The following is a 21,220-nucleotide window of genomic DNA, read 5'->3' on the forward strand; positions in this document are numbered from 1 at the left end:
GACACGTTTAGAGGCGCCAGCCATCCAAGATAAATTCAAAGCACGCCCAAATGCCACTGGAAACAAAGTTAAGAGCACCTTAACTTCCCTTAAATTGCATCCAGTAATCCGCTGGGTCTACATTTATGGAAAATGCAAAATTGGCACAAGTCTAACTGCTCTCTAACTGCAGACGGATCTCTCCAGGGCTGCAGAGAAATGACCGTACGAAGTTGCAAATCATGTGCCCCAGTTTATTTATTTATTGTTACTCGAATTTGAGTACCGCTTTCCACAGAGGTCTCAAAGTGGTGAACATAAAACGCAGTAGCGCCGGAGCAGTAATAAAATTCAATGGTAAAACCTCACAATTGCAAAATTTAAATGGGCCGTAAAACCGCGCGCTCTGCCGTGTGCTGCAAACTGTGGCTGGCTGGGTCACGCCAGGGAAGGCCTGTGCAAAGGGACGGGCTTTTGGAGACGGCGCCTGAACGCCAAGACCATGGGCGCCTGTTTAACGTCAGTGGACGAGTTTGGCTGCGAGAAGTTCAAATTGCAGCTCCGCTTTCAAAGCTCGCTGGCGTGACCTTGGGAAGGGTTGCAGCACTCGGCCAAACTTACCTTCACGGTGCTGACGGGGGGGATGCAAATGAGAAAAAGCTATGGCGTGTGCATACACACACGCACATGCACACGCCTACACCACTTAAGCCCCTGGAAATATTAGCATTTGCAGCCTCCCTTAGTATGACGAGCTCACTCTGGCTGACAAAATAAGCCTCAAACACGGTGCAAATTCATCCAAATACGGTATCCCCACAGCAGGAAAACATTAACACAAAAGCCAGTAAGGCACACCGCCCCTGAACTGGAAGCGCCCCTTGGAATCGAGCGGCTTCCGGGGCTTGCTTCGAAAGCCGGTAGAGAGGGCTTTGTGGGCTTCCATTGGAGGTCTGATTACAGCCTCAGCGCCACCGTTTTGGATCTCTGCGCCCCGACCCCCCAAAAGCGTAGTTTAGTTTGGTGATGGGAAAATGAAGACGGCCTCCGAAACTGGTTCTTGGAAGGCCTTGTGAAGCAAAGGAAGCCGGGGAGAGGAGCCTCAGGGCTGAGCCTGCCCGTTGCCCTGAGGTTTGCACCGGGGAGGCCGACCTGCTTAAGCCCCTCACTGCCACTACGGAGGGAAATATCCCCTCCCCACGCTGTGCCACTCCGGTGGTGGCTCGCTGGGCGCTTCCTGTAAGACGGGTGGCGAAGCTCTCGATGTCGGTGAACTGCTGCTGCCGTCAGCTCTGCCCAGGCTGGCTGGACCCCATGGGAGTTGGAGTCCAGCAATATCGGGGGGGGGGGCTACTATATCAGGGAGTTGCAGTCAAGCTGTCAGGGTTTGGGGCTGCAGACTCAGCCAGCTACTCACCTTGTCCTGGAACTCAGCACTTGCCCTAGACATGGCTACAGAGAGGGTATTCGCCATCTCTTTCTCTCTTGCTCACACACACACACACACACTATTGTCTACGTGATAGTCCTAACACAGAACGAAGAGATGGATGACTTTGTGTCTGCATCTGTGCCCCCAGAAATAACGCCACGCTCTTCTGCCTGCTTCTAGTTCTTGACCCGCAGCCTGCCAGCTGTTCAAAACCTCTTGCATTCCAGCCTCTTTTCAACCCATTCCACCCGAGTACTCTTTTGAGAGAAGGAGAGGATTTCATTTGTTGGGCTAGAAGCCATTACAAACGTAAAGACATTCACATTTGGGCCACAAATTTGCCTCCCCCGTTTCCCGGCTGCCAGCCCAAGCAGAGAAGCATGCGTTGTGAAAAAATCGGCCTGCGGAGTTCACGGTCTGCCCTCCACCCCCTAGTTCCTTCCGATGCCATGGTAGTGCTGCTTAATCGCTTCCTGGAGCCCCATCACCTGTAGCAAAGCCTCCCAAAAACCTTTCACCAACCTTCCTCCCCTTCCCCTCCTGCTCATAAGCTGTGTTCACCTCATCCCCCCCTTATCTGCGCTGTTCATGTACCATTTCAGCACTTGCCCACCCCCACATCTACGTGGGCCTCTGGCTTTCCGTCTTTCCGTTGCTTTCGTTCCCAAACCCAACGCGTTAAGGCCTCTTCTCCACACCCTCACCTCTCCCCGGTCTCCACTTCTCCGTCAGACACTCCTGCTTCTCAAAAGTCCCTTTTAGGTTTTGCCATATTTCCCCTTTGCTACTGCAGTCTTTCATTCTTTTTGGAATCGCCTTGCTCTCCCCCTCCCCCATTTTCCTTTCTCCCCTAACCTCGAGTAAAGCAAAAAAAGAGAGAGAGAGAGAGAGCGTTCTTCCATCAAGACAGTTCCCCCTCCATCTCCCCTCATTTTAAATGTTGGAAGCCCGCAAACGGGAGTGCCGCTTGGACATAGAAACGCCCGTTGTTTCTACCTTAATAAATCCTGACCAAAAGGCTGCTCCTCCTTAAGAGGCCGCTGCATCACAGGCTCCGCCGGACTTCGTTTGTACGGACAGTCCCTTGCGTGCGGGAGATGCTTTTAAAAGTCCCCTCCCCAATCCGTTTTTTAAAAAAATAATAATAATTTGTTTCTTGCTCTTGTTGCTAACAGCAGAATTTTGACCTGCTGCGATCTTTTCTTGGCCTGTATCTTTGTGTCTTTTTAAGTATGAATCTTCTCTAAGATAAGGCTCCGTGAGCTTACCCAACTGCGTTGGATAAGCTTAGAGAGACACTAACTGTTACAGAGACTGTATCCTTTTTTTTATTTTATTTTCTGTTGAACGCTTTAGAGCAATAAATGGTCAGCACTAGCTGCAAAGCAAAATGAAACCAAGGGGGAAAGCTCGGCTTTCAGGGGGGGGAAATACGGATAACCACCCTGCCCCACCATGTCCACCTTCTTTTTGCCTTGTACCTCTAAATTGATCGTATTTGCGATTTATTTATTTTATTAAAAAACACCATTTGGCAATGGCATCAGCCAATAAAACGGCTCTGAATTCCCTCGGTGGCTTTCTGCAGTTCTGCGCAGGACTGCATTTAGGGTTTATTTTTTGAGCATGAACGGCCATTGCGAAAGGCAGATGTTGCTGGAAATGCTAGCCTTTGATACGTTCGCCGTCGGTCAAATTGACACAGAGAGCGACGAGCTAAGAGGTGTTTTTTTCCCCTGACCCCAGGAGATCTGCCCCTCCCCAAGTCACCTGAAGCCCTTGCTTGAACCCTTGGTCTGCCCCTAATACTGTTCATCATCCTGTTTTGTGTCACAACACCCTGCTACCTTGATTCACTCTTCGTCGTTGGCTAGGTTTTGGATTTATTACTTTCGAGGACGAACAATCAGTGGACCAGGCTGTCAACATGCATTTTCACGACATCATGGGCAAAAAAGTGTGTAGTTGTAGTTTTATTTTACCTTAAGACCAAGCTGAGGCTTGGGGCAACTGGCAATTTTACTGGCGGGTAGGAGCCGGTAGCTTTGTGGCGGAGCAGGGCTGGGCGAGGGGCGGCAGACGTATCCTCACGGCTGAAGCAAATCCAGAGGCTTGATTTTTCTCATGCAGCTCTACTTCATTTTGACTAGGAAGCCAATTTCCCCCCCTGCACTTGGATATGGTTGGGTTTCCTTGCTTGTAACAGTGGACAAACGTCCCTGAAAGAGAACGGACGAGTTCAGGTGTGACAGACCGCCTTCCTTTTCTCCTTTGCCCCTTAATGCAAGATGCTTGCGTTGGTTAAGCCACAGTTTCCTGTTACATCCAAATTGGAAGTCATGCATTTGGAGAGAGAGAGAGAGAGAGAGAGAGAGAGAGAGAAAGGGAAGAAGAGCATTCAGGCACAATCCTCATTCTTCTGTTCAGTAAATCTTGGTTTATTAACCCCTGCCTTCCCCTGTAACACGTGGCAGTTGGACAGGTCTGCTTAACGTTTGCGCAGGACTGAGGCAGGAGTTAAGCCGTGGTGGAACAGGCCCTTCCAGAATCCTCTGCAACGTGCTTCAGACACACCTCTAAGGAAAGGGTCCCCTGAGGCCTAGAAGTATGAAAGCCCACTCACGCAGTTGAGGACAGTTGATAGACGCAGTCGTTTCACCGTCGTGGGCGTGACACTTGTTAAGGCGCCGTCGGCGTGCTCCTGCAAGTCCCCTTCCGGAAGGCGCACTGCCTTTTCTCTTCCCGTCTGCTTCATGCCTCAGGAGCGCGTCCCCCGCCCAGTGGAAGGAGCTTAGATCAAGTGGCGGTCAGCCCGAAGTGGTGGAGTGGGGGGTGGTTTTGAAACGCCAGTGAAATCTCTGCGTTGCCCAAGGCTCGGCTTCTCATTACCACTCCTTCAGATGTGTGTTCCTTGATTTCATTTTCCAACTTGGGGGTGGGCAGGGGTGCGTGGCGGCAGCCCTTCGGAGGCTAAATTTGAACGAAAGCGTTGGCGAAGCATCATGAAGGAATGGTTTAAACAAAAAAAAAATTTGGGGTCACTTACTGTGAGACTTTGATACGAAATCCACCTATTCTTTTACCTATAATAGCGTTGTTGTTGTTTAACCACGATGCAGTTAAGTGACCTTTTGGTTGTTGTCATCTTCATACTGTGTTGTCAGCACTTCCGAGGCGTTTTATGGGTGAAAGGACTTGGCCTTCTTACTCTTGATTTCAGCTGCTCACCTCTGAGCATAGTTTCACCTTCGGAAAGAAGCCCAAAGAGGAGGGACTCAGTAGTTTCTGAGAACAGCCTCAACCTCTAAATTGTCCTGGCTTCTGAAAAGGGGGAATTGAAGGGACAGTGGAAGAGTCCGCTGCGAAACCTAAAATATTTGCAGCCGTCCGGCTTTGCTTGATGGCACAAACGTTGCTAAGCCGCCTCAAAGCCTTCGATGGAATTGAAAAGGCAATTTCCACATTTGCCTAAAAAGAGACAGGTGTACCAAGTGAAAGTCCCGGTGCTCTCTGATTTGAGATTCCCAGTCTGCCAATTCCCAAGTGGAAGGTTTAAAAGAAAAAGTTTGTTTAAACATTACATTTTCTAAAATCCAAATAAGAACGACCAGGCTGTCCTGGTTAATGCAGGAGTAGTTTGTGCCATTTAAGACATCAGGTGACATCTACATGTAGGCTGGAGTTGGAACCACAGATTCGCTTTGGGTGCTGACCCAATTCAGTAGCTGTCGGTACCACTTCTGCGAACCCAGGAAAGGCCTCACTGAAGGTGTCAGCATCTGGCTGATTAAGTGTCAGCTTCAAAAGTGGCTGCATCCACACACCCTTCTTGCAAAAGAGCACATCTTTGCTTGTCCAGTGTTGCAGCTAAATCTCAACGAGGCCCGGACAAAGGTGCTCATGCCAGAGTCGTAGGAGTTAAAGCAGAAGCGTCTGTCAAGCATCCTAGCGCAGCTGGAGTAAGGCAGGCCAGAGGTGTTCAAACGCCAAGTTTTCCTTGCTTTGTTGACCATCCCAAGTGCGAATTGCCGACATCGCTGGACATTCCACCCCATTGTTAATGGCGGCTTTTAAACCTCCTCAGTGCTGCCATCCCATGGAAAAGGACTGAAACGGTTGTGCTACAGCCTTTGGGTGATTTGAAAACAATTCCAAAAGTTAGTCTCGCTCCCATCCTTTTGGTCATTGAAACAGCAACCAGGTTGTCCCAAGAAATTTTTTTTGGGGGGTGGGGGGGCGGGGTGGGATCCCTTTGTCTCCAGCATCAGCCCCGTTGAAAGTTTGGATAGGCAGCTTTTCCACAATCTGGATTAAGCACTGAATGCGTTTTGCTTTATTACGTTTCTGTCCTGTTCACACAGAGCTGCGGAAAGTTCCCAAGGCTGGGAGAGAGTTCTCCCATCTAGGCAGCAATCACAACGTGGCCTGCTTAGTTCTAGACAGGCTGCTGGACGGCAGAGCTTTGAATCTCACGCCCTGGCTTTTTTGGAGGCGGAGATCTTTGACTTATTTAAGTGTAGCTGAGCAGAACCAAATTGTCCAGTGGATCCTCTGACGTTAGCGCAAATTTGACTTAACTTCGTAAGGTGCTCCCTCTTTCTGCCTGACCCCCATTGCTCAGATCCACTTAGTAATTCAGAGTTTATTCCTCCCTCCCTGAAAACAACAACGCTGAACCTTAAAAATGAACTTCAGCTCACCCGATTTGGATAAAAGGTTGATATTTCTTGTCTCAAGTAGGCCAAACATTTCTTAGGCACGTTCCCTTTTGAATTTAACCTGCCCCCCCTCTCCGCCCCCATCCCTTTATTTGCAAAGAATGTCCCTCCCCCCTGACTTAACACAGTATGAAGGTTTTGCTTCTTATTGACTCAACTGTCCATTTTTTATTACCTGCATGTTTGTTTACTTTTTTTGTTAGATGTAATGTAAGGTTCTCTTATCTCATCCATTCCTTCTGACATTGTTTGAGTTAATTGAGGTTCTTTAAGCGTTAGCCTGGGGAAGGTAAGTCTCTATCTTCCATTAGACTTTTAACTAATAATAATAATAATAATAATTTTATTTTTTAAAACACACACACAAAAAAAAAACCCTTAAGTTTAAAGAGGAATTAAAAGGAAGAAAGGAACTGGAAACCAAAATTGTGTTTCTCAGGTATGAGCAAAGCTGAAATTGCTCAAATTCAGTTGTGGTGGATTTTGGCCATCAGTCCCACCACTTTCCTTATCACTCCCCCACACACTCCCCCCCCAAAAAAAAAACCCTCCCAAAAGGTCTGGCTAAAGCCACAGTACCTTCTTCCATGATCTCTTCAACCATGCTTGTCAGCGTCATTTTTCCGCCCCCAACCCACGAAGCAAGACACCGGAGCGACGTACGGAGAATAACGCCCCACCACGGAGCCAGCCCCTGACGCCTCAAGAGGAGGAAGGAAAAAACGCACGCATCATGGCCGAGAGATCATGTGCAGGCCTCTTATTTTATTCGTCCCCCCACACACACCCCAGTGCAATCAAGTCTCTTGGAGTGGCTTACTCTGAAATCCATTGTACCTGAGAAACATTGACTCTTCCTAAATTAGCGGCCTTTAAAAAAATAAGTTTGTAATACTTTTTTTTTTTTTTAAGTCTTTAGCCATAAGTCATAAGGTGCTAAGGTAGAGTTTTTTTTAAGTGTTAACTTAAAGGGTGCGTGTGTGAAGGGGAGAAAGGGGGGCAAGGACATTGCAGCCTCCCGCTCCTGAGCGCTCGACCTCTTTGTTTAGGTGGAGGTGAAGCGGGCTGAACCCCGGGACAGCAAGAGCCAGACGCCGGGGCCCACCGGCGCCAGCCAGTGGGGAAGCCGGATCATGCCAAGTGCCGCCAACGGCTGGGCGGGGCAGCCCCCACCTACCTGGCAACAAGGATACGGACCTCAAGGTACCTGTTTTCCAGTCGGCATTTGGGGGGAGGCTTACGATTGGTTGAACTGCCGTTTCGTGGCTCGTCACGGCCGTTGCTGCTCCTCCCGCTCCTTGGCCCAGTGCAGATGTGGCCCCGGGGCAAAGATCCTGTTCCTCTGATGCAGGAGCAAGCTGGGAATAATGGGAGTTGTAGTCCCAACCCGTCGGGAGGGCGCCAGGATGGGGACTCTTGCTCTAGTGTCATGCAGGCACCCATAGATTCAGGGTTTGGGGCTCAGCCGCCTGCGAAAAGGATCAGGCCTAGCGCCCAATGGGAAAGACCTCTTTCTCCCCAAGAGCCGTGTGCTGCAGCCCCACTCCACTGCGGGCAGGGCTCTCCCTCCGTTGCACGATGTCTGAACTCAGAGCCTGACAGACAGTGCTGGGTGTGGGATAAAGAAGCCCCGTCCAGCCCTGTTTCTCTCAGTTTGAGATCGCAGCCGATGCCGTGAGGGGCGGGGTGGGTGGGGGTGCGGCAGGCCGCAGTTCAGCGGTAGGGCAGGCACAGAGGCGCAGGATCAGTCCCCGGTCCCTCCACTGCGACTAAGGAGAACAGTTCCCAGTGAGAGCAGAGAATCCTGGACTTTGAGCTCCACGCAGCCACAAGCTTTATCTTGAGCCCAAAAAACGTTGCCTTTCAAAGAATTAAAAATAATAACAACGAAAAATGGGGACTTGGTTGCTTTCAGTAATGCCCCTGGATTTGTTTATTTTTGATTGATTGATTGATTGCATTTCCATGCCGCCCAATAGCCGAAGCTCTCTGGGCGGTTCACAAAAATTAAAACTGTTCAAAGTTCTGCCTCTTCCCACTTCCTCCGCCACACCCAAGCGTGGGCCGAGATGTGACTCCTGATGCCCTGCATTTCGTGGGTGGAGGGGAGGGGAACGTGTTGAGCCAATCTCCTCCGTCCCAGCCGAACCCTTTCTCCGGATTTGGTCTCTAGGGCCTACCGCTTGGATTCTCGCACCATTTTCTCCCCTTTGCTCTCCAAATGCCTTGTTCCAGAACGAACCTGTGTTGCGTGAATAGTCTTTTTATTTCTTGACGTCTGCACTGTTCCGATGAAACGGGTGTAATAGCTTGACCTGCTCTTCTTCTGTGTGCATCTCTCTGCCCCTTCTCCCCTCCTGCCCTTTAGGTATGTGGGTACCAGCTGGACAAGCACTTGGTAAGTACCGCCGTTTACGACGTCTCCGATCTGGGTTGGGCAGATTTCAGGTTTTGTGTTTTACAAGAACTCCCAAGATCCACCGACCGGAGCCTGGTGCGAAAGACACACGCTTAGAATTAAACCTGAGCTTCGCTATTTGTTTTGAGTACCAGTACGCGGATTTCTGCCCCCAAATCTTATCCTTTTTTTCTTTTTCTTTTTTTCATTTCAGCGGAATGAAAAACTGCAAACTGACTCCTGCAGATTTGGGCAGGAGTCAGTTTGCTGTCATGGTTAAATAATTGTGAATCAGAAAACCTCGAGCTACTGCAAATCACCCAGACATCTGCTAGTAGATCCACATCTATCTTCTGCCCACCCTGTTACTTTTTTAAATATCGCAGCCATAATTACGCAAATGCAGTGATTCACGTAACCGTGGTCCTTGCGGGCTTCTTGCCTTTCTTTTCCCCCAAGAACGCCTTGCAGTGGTAATCTTGTAAATGTGCTCAAGCGCCTTGAACGATGGTCCCCAGGATCCTGGCGGAGGTGGGTCAGGGAAAAGGGATTTGTAAGTGTGACCTAAAGCTGCACAAAAACAGGCAAATCTTGCTAACCTACAAGGATTTAGTCATTTGTGGGCCATTGACAGCCTGAAAAGTGTTCTTTTGGGGAGCTGGGAGGGGAGAAAGAACTAATTATCTTTACACACACAAAAAAAATACTCCATGCCACGAGCCGAGTGGCCCTTTTAGGCTGATCCCAAGTGGCCTTTTTCATAGCATGGCAACCAGAACTCTCCCTTTTGGAAGCCGGCTACCTCCAGGACTCTGGATTCAAAAGCTCTATTCTCCTTTCTCCGCCAAGCTAGCCTCTCCCTTGGCTTGGAAGTTCTATCTTAAAGGTGTTCAAATGTGAGGTGGTCTTGTGAATGATAGTTTTAAATCCCCAGGGCAGTGGCCCTCTGAACCACTGTTTTAACAGCTCAATCCAGAGAAGAGATTTAGAAAAGCTACTTTAACTCTTAGCTCCCTGAAGGATTTCTACAACTTCCTCAGATGCTTTTTTTTAGTATTTTATTGCACTTAGGGTTGTTAGCGTACTTGACAACTTCATAGAATCATAGAACAATAGAGTTGGAAGGGGCCCATAAGGTCATCGAGTCCAACCCCCTGCTCAACACAGGAATCCACCCTAAAGCATCCCTGACAGATGGCTGTCCAGCTGCATCAGGGCTATGCCATTCTGTTTGGCTGGTTCTCCTTGCTTTTAATGCCACATATGAATTTGAGATGCAATCATTTTATTTTGTATTACAGAAGCAAATGAATGTAAGTTTGTGGCAGGGGTTTTTTTTAAAAAAAAATGTGGCCAAATCCTTTTTTCTTTTTTCTTTGCTTTTTCTGCCTACCCCAATGGGTAGGCAGTTTTTAAAAGAATTAAACCTATGTGTGTTTTTTAAATTTTTTATTAAATTTAACAAACTACAGAAGTACTATTTTGCATTACAAAGAAAGAGAATATTTGTCTAGCCGATTTCGCATAAATGCAAAACCGAAACAAATTTTCTATCAGGTATCTACAGTCAAAGGGAGACCGAGTAAACGAGAGTTAAGTAATCCTGGTGTCCCATTAATAAAGTTGACAAAAGGATTAAACGTTGAAGGACATCAGTGAGTCACGGGAGATGAGTTCACTAAAACTAGCTTACAAAGACCATTATTAGGGGAGCAAAGTTGGAAATACTTACCACATTGGACCTTAATATACTGCAACTGGAGGAGAGACTGAGGTTAGTGTGAAATACTTTGGGAGTCGGTATAAAAAACCCACCACCACCAGAGATTCTCCCCTGCACCCCACCCACCCCCGAAAGGTTGGTTTCCTCGGTAATATTTAACACCATCAGTACCGTGCCTGTTTTCTGTAAGTTGAGGATCAGAAACCCAGTACGTAAAATTGTAGCCGGGGTGGGGGGTGCTTGGCGGATGGAACTGAACGCCACGCATCCGAGGTGAGGACCCCCGTGTCAGCCCAGGGCAGCTGCTTGACGTTGGCACAGGAAATGTGTGTGTGTGGCGGGGGGGGGGGATGTAATCCCTGCTGCAGTGGTGGTGGGGGTGGGCTTGGATGTCGCCAGCTCCCGTTTTCTCCGTCTCCTCCAGCTTCTTATTGGCTCCTGCTCCCCTTCCCCAGGTGGGTATGGTCCCCCTCCTCCAGGTAGAGGTGCACCACCTCCGCCGCCGCCTTTTACCTCGTACATCGTCTCAACACCTCCGGGAGGATTCGCGCCCCCGCAGGGCTTCCCACAGGGATACGGCACGCCTCCGCCCTTCAGTAAGTATCCCCGACTCCTCGCTTGCGGTTTCGCTTCGCCCTTCCTTCCACCCAGGAGTGCTGGGCCAGCAGCCCTGAGGCCTCCTGCCCCGCCCCCGGCTCTCCTTGCAGCAGGTAGGTTTCGGCCGAGAGCGTGAAGTTGGCCTGAGCTTGCCCGGGATGGGGATTTGAACCCGGGTCTCTCTGGTCATGCCCTGACGCTCCGATCGCTGCACCGCACGGGCTGTGAATGGCGTTTCCCGTCCTCCCTTGGCCGGGGCAGCTCCGCTACCGGCACAGGCTCCTCGGTGACTGTTCCCTTTGCCTCCTTTCTAACCCTCTCAGGCTTTGGATACGGTGCCCCACCTCCTCCACCTGACCAGTTTGCCCCCGCTGGTGTTCCTCCGCCACCTGCCACTCCCGGGGCAGCACCACTAGCTTTTCCTCCACCGCCGCCGCCATCCCAGCCAACTCAGGACATGAGCAAGCCACCGACCGGCCAGCCGGATTTCCCCTATAGTCAATTTGGTAAGTGTTTGCCTCCGGCTCTGCTCTGTGCAACGGGGTCTCCTCTCCCAGTTTCCCACCACCAACACCGCTTTCTTTTTCTTCCGTTTTGTTCGGGGGAATCCTAGCATAGCAGCGTTGGAAGGGGCCTCTAAGGGCCATCGAGTCCAACCCCCTGCTCAATGCAGGAACCCACCCTAAAGCATCCCTGGCAGAGGGCTGTCCAGCTGCCTCTTGAAGGCCTCTAGTGTGGGAGAGCCCACCACCTCCCTCGGTCATCGGTTCCATTGTTGCACCGCTGGAAAGCCAAATTGGGGGTTTGCTTGCAAGTAATGCCTGGCAAAGGACCTCTAGAAACATCCGTAGCAGTTGGGGGCTTGTTTCCACCTTTAAAAAGAAAGGGGGGAAAAGCCCTGCCTGTTTTCTTGACATCAGTTATCCGCTTGAGGGTAGAGCCTTGTGACCATTATCGCTCGTGTGAAAGCTGATTCGTGAGATCCAGACAGGGCTGCCTCATGTGAACATGGTACCCATCCATGGGAGGAGACTAGGATAGGATAAGTGGCTTCCAGATAACTGCCGCTTGAGTTGCAGCTCTTTTGAAATTGCTGTTACCCTGGGGAATGAAGCCGGGGGTGGGTGGGGGGGGACAGCCATAAATCAGTCTGAGTTACTGGCTCGATGTGTCTCTGAGCCACAAGTTTCAGCTTTCTGTGCCTGAAAGGGAAATTGAAAGGTCTTCCGGCTCATAATTTTTGTGCCGGCATAAGAGATCTGACAAGTGCAGGGAAACTGAATTTGCAAGCACGAGTTGCACAGCACGTTCCGTAGGGATATTGCAGCTGCAAAACTTGGAGGGCGGGTCTCCTTTGCTCACACCCACGGGATTCGCAGGAAGATCTTTGCAGCTTTCAGCGTCGACGTCAGTATTTCTAGTTGAAAGAAGTTCTGTTTTGGATTGTATAGGCCCTGGCTTCAGCACCATCCTAGAGCTAGTCTCCGTACCTGTTCAGCAAACTTCACTTCCTCGCATTTCCCCGTTGGCTGGCTTTTCTGGTCAATTCTATCAAATTCCGATATTCCAGCCGATGCTCCCTGGCATTCTGGCCTTGCCCTCTTGGCTCCAGAGTAGGCCTGTGTCTGGAGGCGGACCGAAGAAGTCTTCGCTGCTCCTGTCTAGCAGTTCAGCAGCACGAGACGTTTTCTTCTGTTTTGCAACTCGTTTGTGGAGAAGCGCTGTTCCATTCCTTTTAAAGATCCGGGCCGAGCAGTCCTGGGAAGAAAGAACTAAGCTCTAGGCTGAAGAGGCAAAGAAGGAGACTGGCCTGCATTTTCCTCTCATTCGGAACCCTGTGATATGCTGGCAGTAAGAGATGAAGGAAAGTGGTTTGAACTTGGGGCATTTCTCATGCATCTCTTTTGACTACTAGCTTGATCAGTGGATCCCAAACCTTAAGATGGTGAGCTCCACTTAATCGAACATTTAAGTACCCCTGACTTCCTTAAATACTTCTCTGTCCCTCGCCGCCCTACGCTCTGGCTGTTGATTTATTTCCTGCCAGCCCACAGTTTTTCACCTCTTCCCTTCTTGAGCCTGCTCTGTAGATTTATTGCCCTAAGAAGATCTCTTTCTCCCCCCCCCTTTCCAGGGGTTCAGTGGAGAAACCTGGAGTTGAAGCAAGGCCATCATGTCAAGCGCTTTCTCCTTCCTTGCATTCTTCCCGAGCGCTTAACAGGGTTCTTGGTGTGCCGGTGGAGAATTTGCTGAGCCCAATATCAGGGGATACGCAGATACTTGCATATTTGCTCTAGAGCTAATAGGGGTGCAGAAAAGAATGCTTTAGCACTGATTTCGCAAACTTCTTGACCCCCCCCCCCGCCCTCCCCAAAAACGAAACACCAGCCGTGTTGGGTACCAACTTCTAACTGTTTGGAAGAGATTCTTCTGTCAAATGACTTAACAGACGAAGTGGTGATGGGCAGGAAGTCTGTGGATGCTCGAAGCTATCGAAGAGGCGAATGAAAGCGTCTTGATCTCACGCCAGAAGTCCCTTGCTGGGAGGGACCTTGTCGAATTTGCCCTTGACGGGAGGAGGCTTGTCGAATTGACCCAAGTTTTGCCTCGTCCGCCTTTTTGTGCCGGGCTGATCAGAGCCTCGAAAGGGACGTCCAGTTAACCGTTCAGTGGAAAAGGGCCTCCACCTGATATCAAGGAAATTGACAGGCCGCCCAAACGAGGCCCCCCCTTTTCCAATTGGGTGCCATCCAGTTGTGCTGGACTACACATCTGGAGGGGGCACCAGGTTGGGGAAGGCGGTCCTAGGTAGTCCCAGCTCTCCCACCCACCCCGCTGGATCATACCCAAGAAGAATACAGGAGAAGAGAGGACTTTTTGCGAAAACTAACGGGTCGTGATTGGAGTGCTGGAAAAGTGATTTATTGGAAGAAAACCCTTTCTTCCCCACCCCCCCCCCCCCGAGTCTCTCTGATCTTCCAGAGGAGCCTGAGGGCATCTTTGACCAGGCTAGCTTTTAGTGGCCAAGGTTACGCCACGACAGCGGGGCGGGGCGGGGCGGGTGGCCTTTTTATGCTTCTGGTTTTCTAAGATGCTGTAACCCTACTGCTCTATCCTAATAACGGCAGGTTATTTCCTTTTGTGTGTTGAAAATGTGTCCCTCGAGAGTTCCGTTCTAGGGCCTGTGCTGCTGCCCAGAATGCTCATTTGAGGGTGGAAACTGAAACAGCGCAGGCGAAGGAGAGGGAGCAGAATAGGGAAAGGGCGGAGATCAAAGCTGGGCTGTGAATCCTCTCTAGTGTGTCGTAAGAAACGAGCCACCCAAACCCGTATGCGCCCTTGAGCGGAGAGGCTCAATACATAGCCCGCCAGATCCCCCCCCCAGTATTATAATGCTCCCCCCATTTAAGGCTGCATTCCACGACTTCCAAAGGGTTCCTTCTTTACCGCTCGCCACGTTCCACAGCGATATTCTACAAAGGCAGTCCCCTCCGCGTCCCCGTCCCCCTGTCCCCGTTCTGCATGTTTATTTCCCCCTTTTAAAATGTGGAGCTGTTTTCAAGATCTCTCCAAAGGGGGGGGGGCTCATAGATGCGGCCGAAATGGTTCCGTCCCCCCCCCGGGCAGCGTCTTCCAAACGCTGCCTTCCTTTTCAGCCAGGGCTGACCCCAAAGCACTGCCTTCTGGGTAAGTCTCCCTCGCTGCCTTTCCAAGAGAATTGTAGCTTTTGTGCAGGGCTCTCTCGGGGGTTTAGTCACCCTGGTCTCCTCCATTTCTTACCAGGGCTGGGTACCTATTCTCAAGACCCTTCAGGCTTCGGGCCAATACTTTGTTTACACACTTATGGTCAGGCTGAGAAGTGAGTTACCCTAGGTAGGTGGAGCCTATTTACACCAAATCCTCTTGCTTGTAATCTCTTGTGTGGAAGGGGGCGGAGGGGGGCTGGGGGCGAGAGAAGTAACCTCTCTTTTTCCTTGCAGGGGTGTCGTCTCTTAAGATATGTGGGTGGGTGGGGTCCTTTTTCCCTCCCCCTAAAGCGGCCTTTCTCAACCTGGGGCGCTCCAGAGGTGTTGGACTGCATCTCCCAGAATGCCCCAGCCAGCGGCTGGGGCATTCTGGGAGTTGTAGTCCAACACCTCTGGAGCGCCCCAGGTTGAGAAAGGCTGCCCTAGTTCAAGCAGCCGCTGATCTTACTGTTTGCTTAATGACCACTCAGTGCCAAAACCTTGCCGTGTGTCACACAAACATGCAAGGACCTTCTGCTCTGTTTTGTACGCGCGTCATTTCCTCTCCCACCCCCCAGTTTCCCCACACACCCCGTGCCCCACAACAAGGGGATTGTGGCCGGTGAATTTGCATGAGGACACCCAAAAGTTCTCCCCTGCTCAGCTTGCTAGAGAGGAGATTGTGTTCTCCGCGGTGGCTTGAGGCGCCCTGAGAGAACTGGAGTAGCGCAACTGAGAGTCAGCTTTGAGGGTCAAGGCGAGAGGCGAGTTATTTACTTCTCTTTCAAGGGGGAGTCCATTTGCCTGCCCTACAGCAAGCAAGAGAAGAGCAGGCGTTAAATTGGAAGAACAGTTTGCATGTCGCACGGCTTCGGATAAGCGTTCCGTCGCTCGACCCAACTACTTGTGGGGCCTGGTCTGGATGAGGTTTTTAAATAAATAGACGTGGCAGTTCAGAGAACGTGAGAATGCTCAGCCACGCACTGAATATCTCTGAAAATAACGCAAGATGCCCCTGAAATAGCATCCAAACCGTCCGTTGCTCCTCCAAACTTTCTGGAGAAAGTAATTCTCCAAATGACGTACTGGTGGTGGCTGCTTTTTGCCCACGGCCTCATGGAATATTGTCAGAAGATGTCGAAAGCTAAGGGCTGATCTTCCCTGAAAGAGTTCCACGCCAAAAGCGGTTGGTTTGATACAGGGGCGCCTGTCGGAGGAGTACGAGCCAGCCACGAAGAGTTAAAAACCACTGGCTTTAATCTCAGACAGGCAATATTTCATAGAATCATAGAATAGCAGAGCTGGAAGGGACCTACGAGGCCATCGAGTCCAACCCCCTGCTCAATGCAGGAATCCACCCTAAAGCATCCCTGACAGATGCTTGTCCAGCTGCCTCTAGTGTGGGAGAGCCCACCACCTCCCTAGGTCACTGGCTCCATTGTCATACTGCTCTAACAGTCAGGAAGTTTTTCCTGATGTCCAGCCGGAATCTGGCTTCCTTTAACTTGAGCCCGTTATTCCGTGTCCTGCGTTCTGCCAGCTCTTAATGGGGTGCAGCTCATTGGCAGAGCCCCTGTCCTGCCTAGGGAAGGTCCCAGCTACAGCCGCGGCCTTCCCTCTTGAAAGGGGTCATCGGGTGCATCAGGAGAGGCGTCCTGCCTCCAACCAAGGGTCCGTCTAGCCCAGCCTTCTGTTCAGTGAACGCCAGTGGGACGCAGGACCCGAGTGCGATTCTCACGCCTTCTGCGCCAGCACTCCCGCCGGCTGGGGAGAGTGGGTGTTGGAATCCAGCACCCCTGGTTGGGGAAGGGCTGGTTTAGACGTTATCCTTCTAGCGTTGAAACGGCAACGAGAGTGCAACAGGAGCTCACGGACATCTTCCCCTGCCCCTCCTTTTCTCTCTCTCTCTCTCTCTCTGTCTTTTTTCTAGGATACGGACAAGACTTGAGTGGTTTTGGACAAGGCTTCGCCGATCCCAGCCAGCAGCAGCCTTCCTACGGAGGCCCCTCAGTCCCACCTTCAAGTGGGCCGCCCACGGGGGGCAGTGGCTTTGGCCGTGGACAGAACCATAACGTTCAAGGTTTTCACCCCTACCGACGCTAGTACGCCCACCTAGAAATCAGGGAGTTCTGTCCAGAGCCGGAGATCTGGTATCAGCTGAAATCCAGGAATCCCAGAACTTACGAACTTGTGACAATCACCTACTTTGCCGGAGAGAGTGGGGAGGGAACCGCAACCGTAACATCTTTTTTTTGGGGGGGGGGGTCAGGGATGGGGGTCGGGGAGGGAGTGTTTGGGGAGGAGGAGGGGGCGGCGGCGGCTTTTGAAAGCGAAACTGGGTGGTGTTTGAACTGCAGTTTTTAATTCCCCACCTCCTTTCTTTAACCCATCAGCACAAATAAAGAGCGTGTCACTGGTTCAAACTACAGGGTTTTAAAAACGTCTTCAGCTTTAATTAAAAAAAACAAACACAAAAAAAAACAGAAAAACAACTTCAGGTTTCTTTCTCTATATTTTTGTTGGAAATTTTATTTTTTTCCCCCCCTGAGCCTTTGTTTTACCATATATTGTAAACTTTATGTTTAAAGAAGAAGAAGAAGAAGAAGAAGAAAAATATATATACATTTACAGATTGTGAGATTTTTAAGAGAAATTTTCTACTATGTATGCTGGCTTATTTTTTAATTTAAAAGAGGAAAAAAAAAACAGGGTTTCCATTAGCACTGCTTTGGAGTAAACGAGGATCCGCTGCCAACCTCGGTTCGTTAGTGTGGTTGGGCCAGAAACTCTGGGAGTTTAAAAAAAGAAAAGGAAAAAAAAAAACCAGGGAGGCGGGGGTGGGGGGGAACCGAAAGGAATCTACTGTGTGTGCTATAGTCATTTTGTTGTTTGGTTCTGGGTTGATAACAGTACAGGAGCGGAATTGTTTGAAAGGCACCGTGTCACTTCTGAAGCGCAGCGTTCCTATCTGGGCTCCAGTTTCTTTAAAAAAAATAATCCTTTTGGGATGTGGATTTCTTTAAGGGGGTTAATGGAGGCCTTGCAAAGATGTAAATTTCCCTCAGGCAAAGAAAATAAAAAAAAAACTCTTTTTTGGGGGGGCGGGGGGTGCATTTTGCACTAACCAGTGATTACCCCTGGTTTGAATAAAGAGAAGTACGTTTGGATTAGAAACACAAACCTGTCTCCACTTTTTTTTCCCTTTTCTCCCCCCACCAAACGCTCGCGTTGCTCGCAGGACCGTCTCGGCTCCGTTTTGGGTTGGGTGGGTAGCCAGCCGGGGCTTTCAGGCCTGTGCCTTCCTCCTGCTCGATCGGTCCCGTGTAACCCGCAAGCTTGCGCGCTTTCCAGCCGGCAGCAGGGAGTCCAAAATCGGGATTCCTGATCCATTCTGTATTCCTATCCCAGCCTGGTTGGGGGAAGCGGCTCTATCCCCACGAAGATTCAAGTGTGGGCACAGAAGCCTCATCAACCCCCCCCCCCCCCCAGTGTTTCCGGTCCCTCTCAGCCATTTTTGAGCCTTGAGACCCATCAATCGACGCTTCTGTTCTTCTGCCTACCTTTTCGAATTCTCCTCTGGCTTGTTGAAGCGAATTTGATCTCCCCACTCCACCTCGTGATAAAAGGCTGCCTGAACATTTTAACACCTGGGGTTGGTGGTAACAAGGATTTTCTGTTTTAAACCTTTACAGTTCTTTGATTTTTTTGTTGGTGTGTGTGTGTGTCTGGGGGTCATTCCTTATAGCTCTCTCTGGGCCCTACAGCTAAACCTGGGCATTTTCCTCTGCTTTCAACCTCACAAAGCAGTCAGTCAACAGAAAAAAAAATGCTGCTCTGATTGGTTAGGATAATTGGACATGGAACTAGCAAATGCTTGGTCCAGCTTTCCCCGACGCACTGCGCTCCAGATGCCGTGGACTACGCTTCCATCATCCCTAGTCGATGGTGGGAGTTGTGGGCCGGTGCAGCTGGGAAGGGGCCACATTGGGAAAGGCCTGCAAAGAGAGGTAAACCAACCCATTATCAAAGGGCTGAAATTAGGACAAAGCAGGCCGAGGGCTGGTGCCTTCTTTTTTAAAATTGTTTTTAAAGGTTGCAGCCTCCATATTCAATAAAAGCCTGAAGCCCTCAAATCCGATTTTCAGAAATGAAGGCTACTACTGCGGAGATTCCGGCCTTCTCTTGCCGTGACCTTAAACGTTGCTTCAGCGGGCAGATATTTTTTTCCCTTTTACCTGGAAGAAATGGGCATCTAACCAGAGAAAAATAAATGCTCCTACCTCTCTGCGCGTGGCTTGCTGGCACCTGACAGAAGGCTTTTCAGCAATTGGTATTAAGCAGCTATTAGCTGATTGCTTTGGTTTAATAGGAAGGTAATTCAGAAAGATTCTTGTATGTGCAGGAGAGAGAGAGAAGGTGTTCTGTCTCCATTACCAGTTCTATTTCTATGCTGTTTTTCCAAATTGGGCTCAAAACGCCTCTGAGAACCAGCAAACAAATTTCCCGGCCGGTCCCCTGACGCTCAGTTGCTTGTGCCTTCTCGTCTCTGCGCGTGGTTGAACACGGCCTTTTCCATCCTGGCGCCCTGCGGATGTGTTGGGACTACAATTCCCAGCACCCCCCAGCCAGCTTTGCTCGGGAATTGTAGTCCCAACACATCTAGAGGCTGCTAAGTTTGGAAGTACTGCTGCACCAGGTTGAAGATAGTTTACTGATGGAAATCACTGGCCTGTTTCTAGTAGATTTTCATGTGCCTGTCCTGTCCTGGGGTTTTATTTTTTGTAAATATTTCTTGAGCTAGGGCGACACCCGGCTTAATCCAACCCGACAGGTGCCACTTACAATAGCAGCTCTGTTTACCACAGGTTGGTTGTTATTTCACTGTTGAGAAATCCTGACAACGCGGCTCTTAGTTCCATTAGCCAGAGAGTCCAGATTTTGCCTTCCAATATGATATCATCTTTGAGTCAGAACTCTGAGAGCTTTTTGCTCAAGCATGAGAAGCGATTCAAACGAAGCGCAGAGCGAATTGGATCTTACGTAAAGCTGTGTGGGGTCATTTACGAGAATATGAGTCTTAAGATGTACCAGATGTACAGAGCTAAATACTGATCAAGAAGCATGAGGACATATCCCCAAGCCTGTTTCTACAAACCCTACACCGGTTTCCAAACATGCAGTACGCCTACGTGCACCAACTGCTGGGGAATATGGGTGGGAGGCTGCTGTTCCATCGTGGTTGGCCACTGTGTGAACCGAGTGCTGGACTAGATGGACTCTCTGTCTGATCCAGTGGGGCTCTTCTTACGTTCTTAAAACACATGACTGCACATTTGGGCTGCAACTCCCAGAAGCCCTGACCCTGTACCATGCTGACTGAGGCAGATGGGAGTTGAAGTCCAAAAAATTGAGGACACAGCTTGGGGAAAGGTGTACTAGACTGTTAAGTATGAGACGAAAATTGACCTGAGCTTTTTCCAGGGCAGAATTTACCATCTCGCCGGGGGCTGCAGGACCTCTTTCAGACAGAACCCCAAATTCCATTTCAAAGAAGCTTTTTTGGAGAGGGGGGGAGCAATCCCAAAATACCCAGAAAACACCGACAGTTTCTGGTTTAAGGCTCTTACTGCCAGTAAATGAAGCGCAAGAGAACGAGGAAGGACTTGCACCTGGTGTGACCCAACTTCTAATCGTTCTGCGTCAGGCCGAGTGTCCACCTCATCCCGCGTCCAGCTCTCGTCGTTCCATTTATTCCATTTCTATACTGCCCCATAGCAGAAGCGCTCTGGCTAGTTGGCAACGAGTAAAACCCATTGGAAAGGCATTATACAAAGCATAAAAGCATTTGCAGGCAAACATATGAACGACAGTGCACACAGACAACCTAGAACAATTTCAAACAATCCAGGATCCGATTGATCTCATACGCTACCAAATACCGGAGAGCGTTTAAACCTGGTGCCGAAAAGTTTAATAGCGTTGGCGCCAGGCAAGCCTCATTGGGGAGATCATTTCAAAATTGGGGGGCCACCACAGAAAAGGCCCCTTCCCTTGTTGCCCTCCTCCGAGCTTCCCTCGGAGGAGGCTCTCGCAGGGTGAATGTAGTGGCCAGGTAGGTTCACGTCAGGAGTGGCGCTCCGTCAAGTATTGTGGTTTTGAGTATGGGGGTGGGGGAATGTCCTCTTTTTCAAGACCCCTCCAAAATAATCACATTATTTTGGATCAGACCGAGGGTCTATCTAGTCCAGAACTCTGTTCACACAGTGGCCAACCAGCTGTCGACCAGGGACCCACAAGCAGGACGCAGTGCCACAGCACCCTCCCGCCCATGTTCCCCAGCAACTGGTGTAAACAGGCTTAATGCCTCGGATACTGCAGGTGGCACATAGCCATCAGGGCTAGTAGCCCTTGATAGCCTTCTCCTCCAGGAATTTCTCCACCCCCTTTTAAAGCCATCAAAATTGGTGGCCATCACTACATCTTGTGGAAGTTTAACTCCAGTTGTGTTCTCTTGTACATGTCACAGCTAAATAAAACCCCTCATTTATTTGAAGCGTTTTTATCCCACGCCTCAGCCAAAAAGCCTCCCAGAGCAGTCAGTAAAACAAAAATGGTCCCTGCCCTTGCAGGATTACAATCTAAAACAGC

The 21,220-nt window shown here is 50.1% G+C and overlaps 1 protein-coding gene across 3 annotated transcripts in view; it reads left to right on the forward strand.

Moving 5' to 3' along the window:
* The window catches only part of DAZAP1 (DAZ associated protein 1), a 42,375-nt gene extending 25,541 nt beyond the window's left edge, over window positions 1-16,834 (forward strand). The window contains exons 7-13 of one of the 3 annotated variants that reach the window (XM_063147085.1): window positions 3,286-3,368; window positions 7,179-7,332; window positions 8,498-8,527; window positions 10,706-10,846; window positions 11,171-11,353; window positions 14,631-14,720; window positions 16,503-16,591. In XM_063147085.1, the coding sequence (XP_063003155.1) occupies window positions 3,286-3,368; window positions 7,179-7,332; window positions 8,498-8,527; window positions 10,706-10,846; window positions 11,171-11,353; window positions 14,631-14,710 (671 nt within the window). In that variant the 3' untranslated portion in view covers window positions 14,711-14,720; window positions 16,503-16,591. Of the gene's footprint in view, window positions 1-3,285; window positions 3,369-7,178; window positions 7,333-8,497; window positions 8,528-10,705; window positions 10,847-11,170; window positions 11,354-14,630; window positions 14,721-16,502 lie in introns of all 3 variants that reach the window. The other 2 variants (XM_063147084.1, XM_063147086.1) reach the window with 2 other exon arrangements.
* The last annotated feature ends 4,386 nt before the right edge of the window (window positions 16,835-21,220 follow it).

This window comes from Elgaria multicarinata, chromosome 23, assembly GCF_023053635.1.
Source record: "Elgaria multicarinata webbii isolate HBS135686 ecotype San Diego chromosome 23, rElgMul1.1.pri, whole genome shotgun sequence".
NCBI lineage: Eukaryota > Metazoa > Chordata > Lepidosauria > Squamata > Anguidae > Elgaria > Elgaria multicarinata.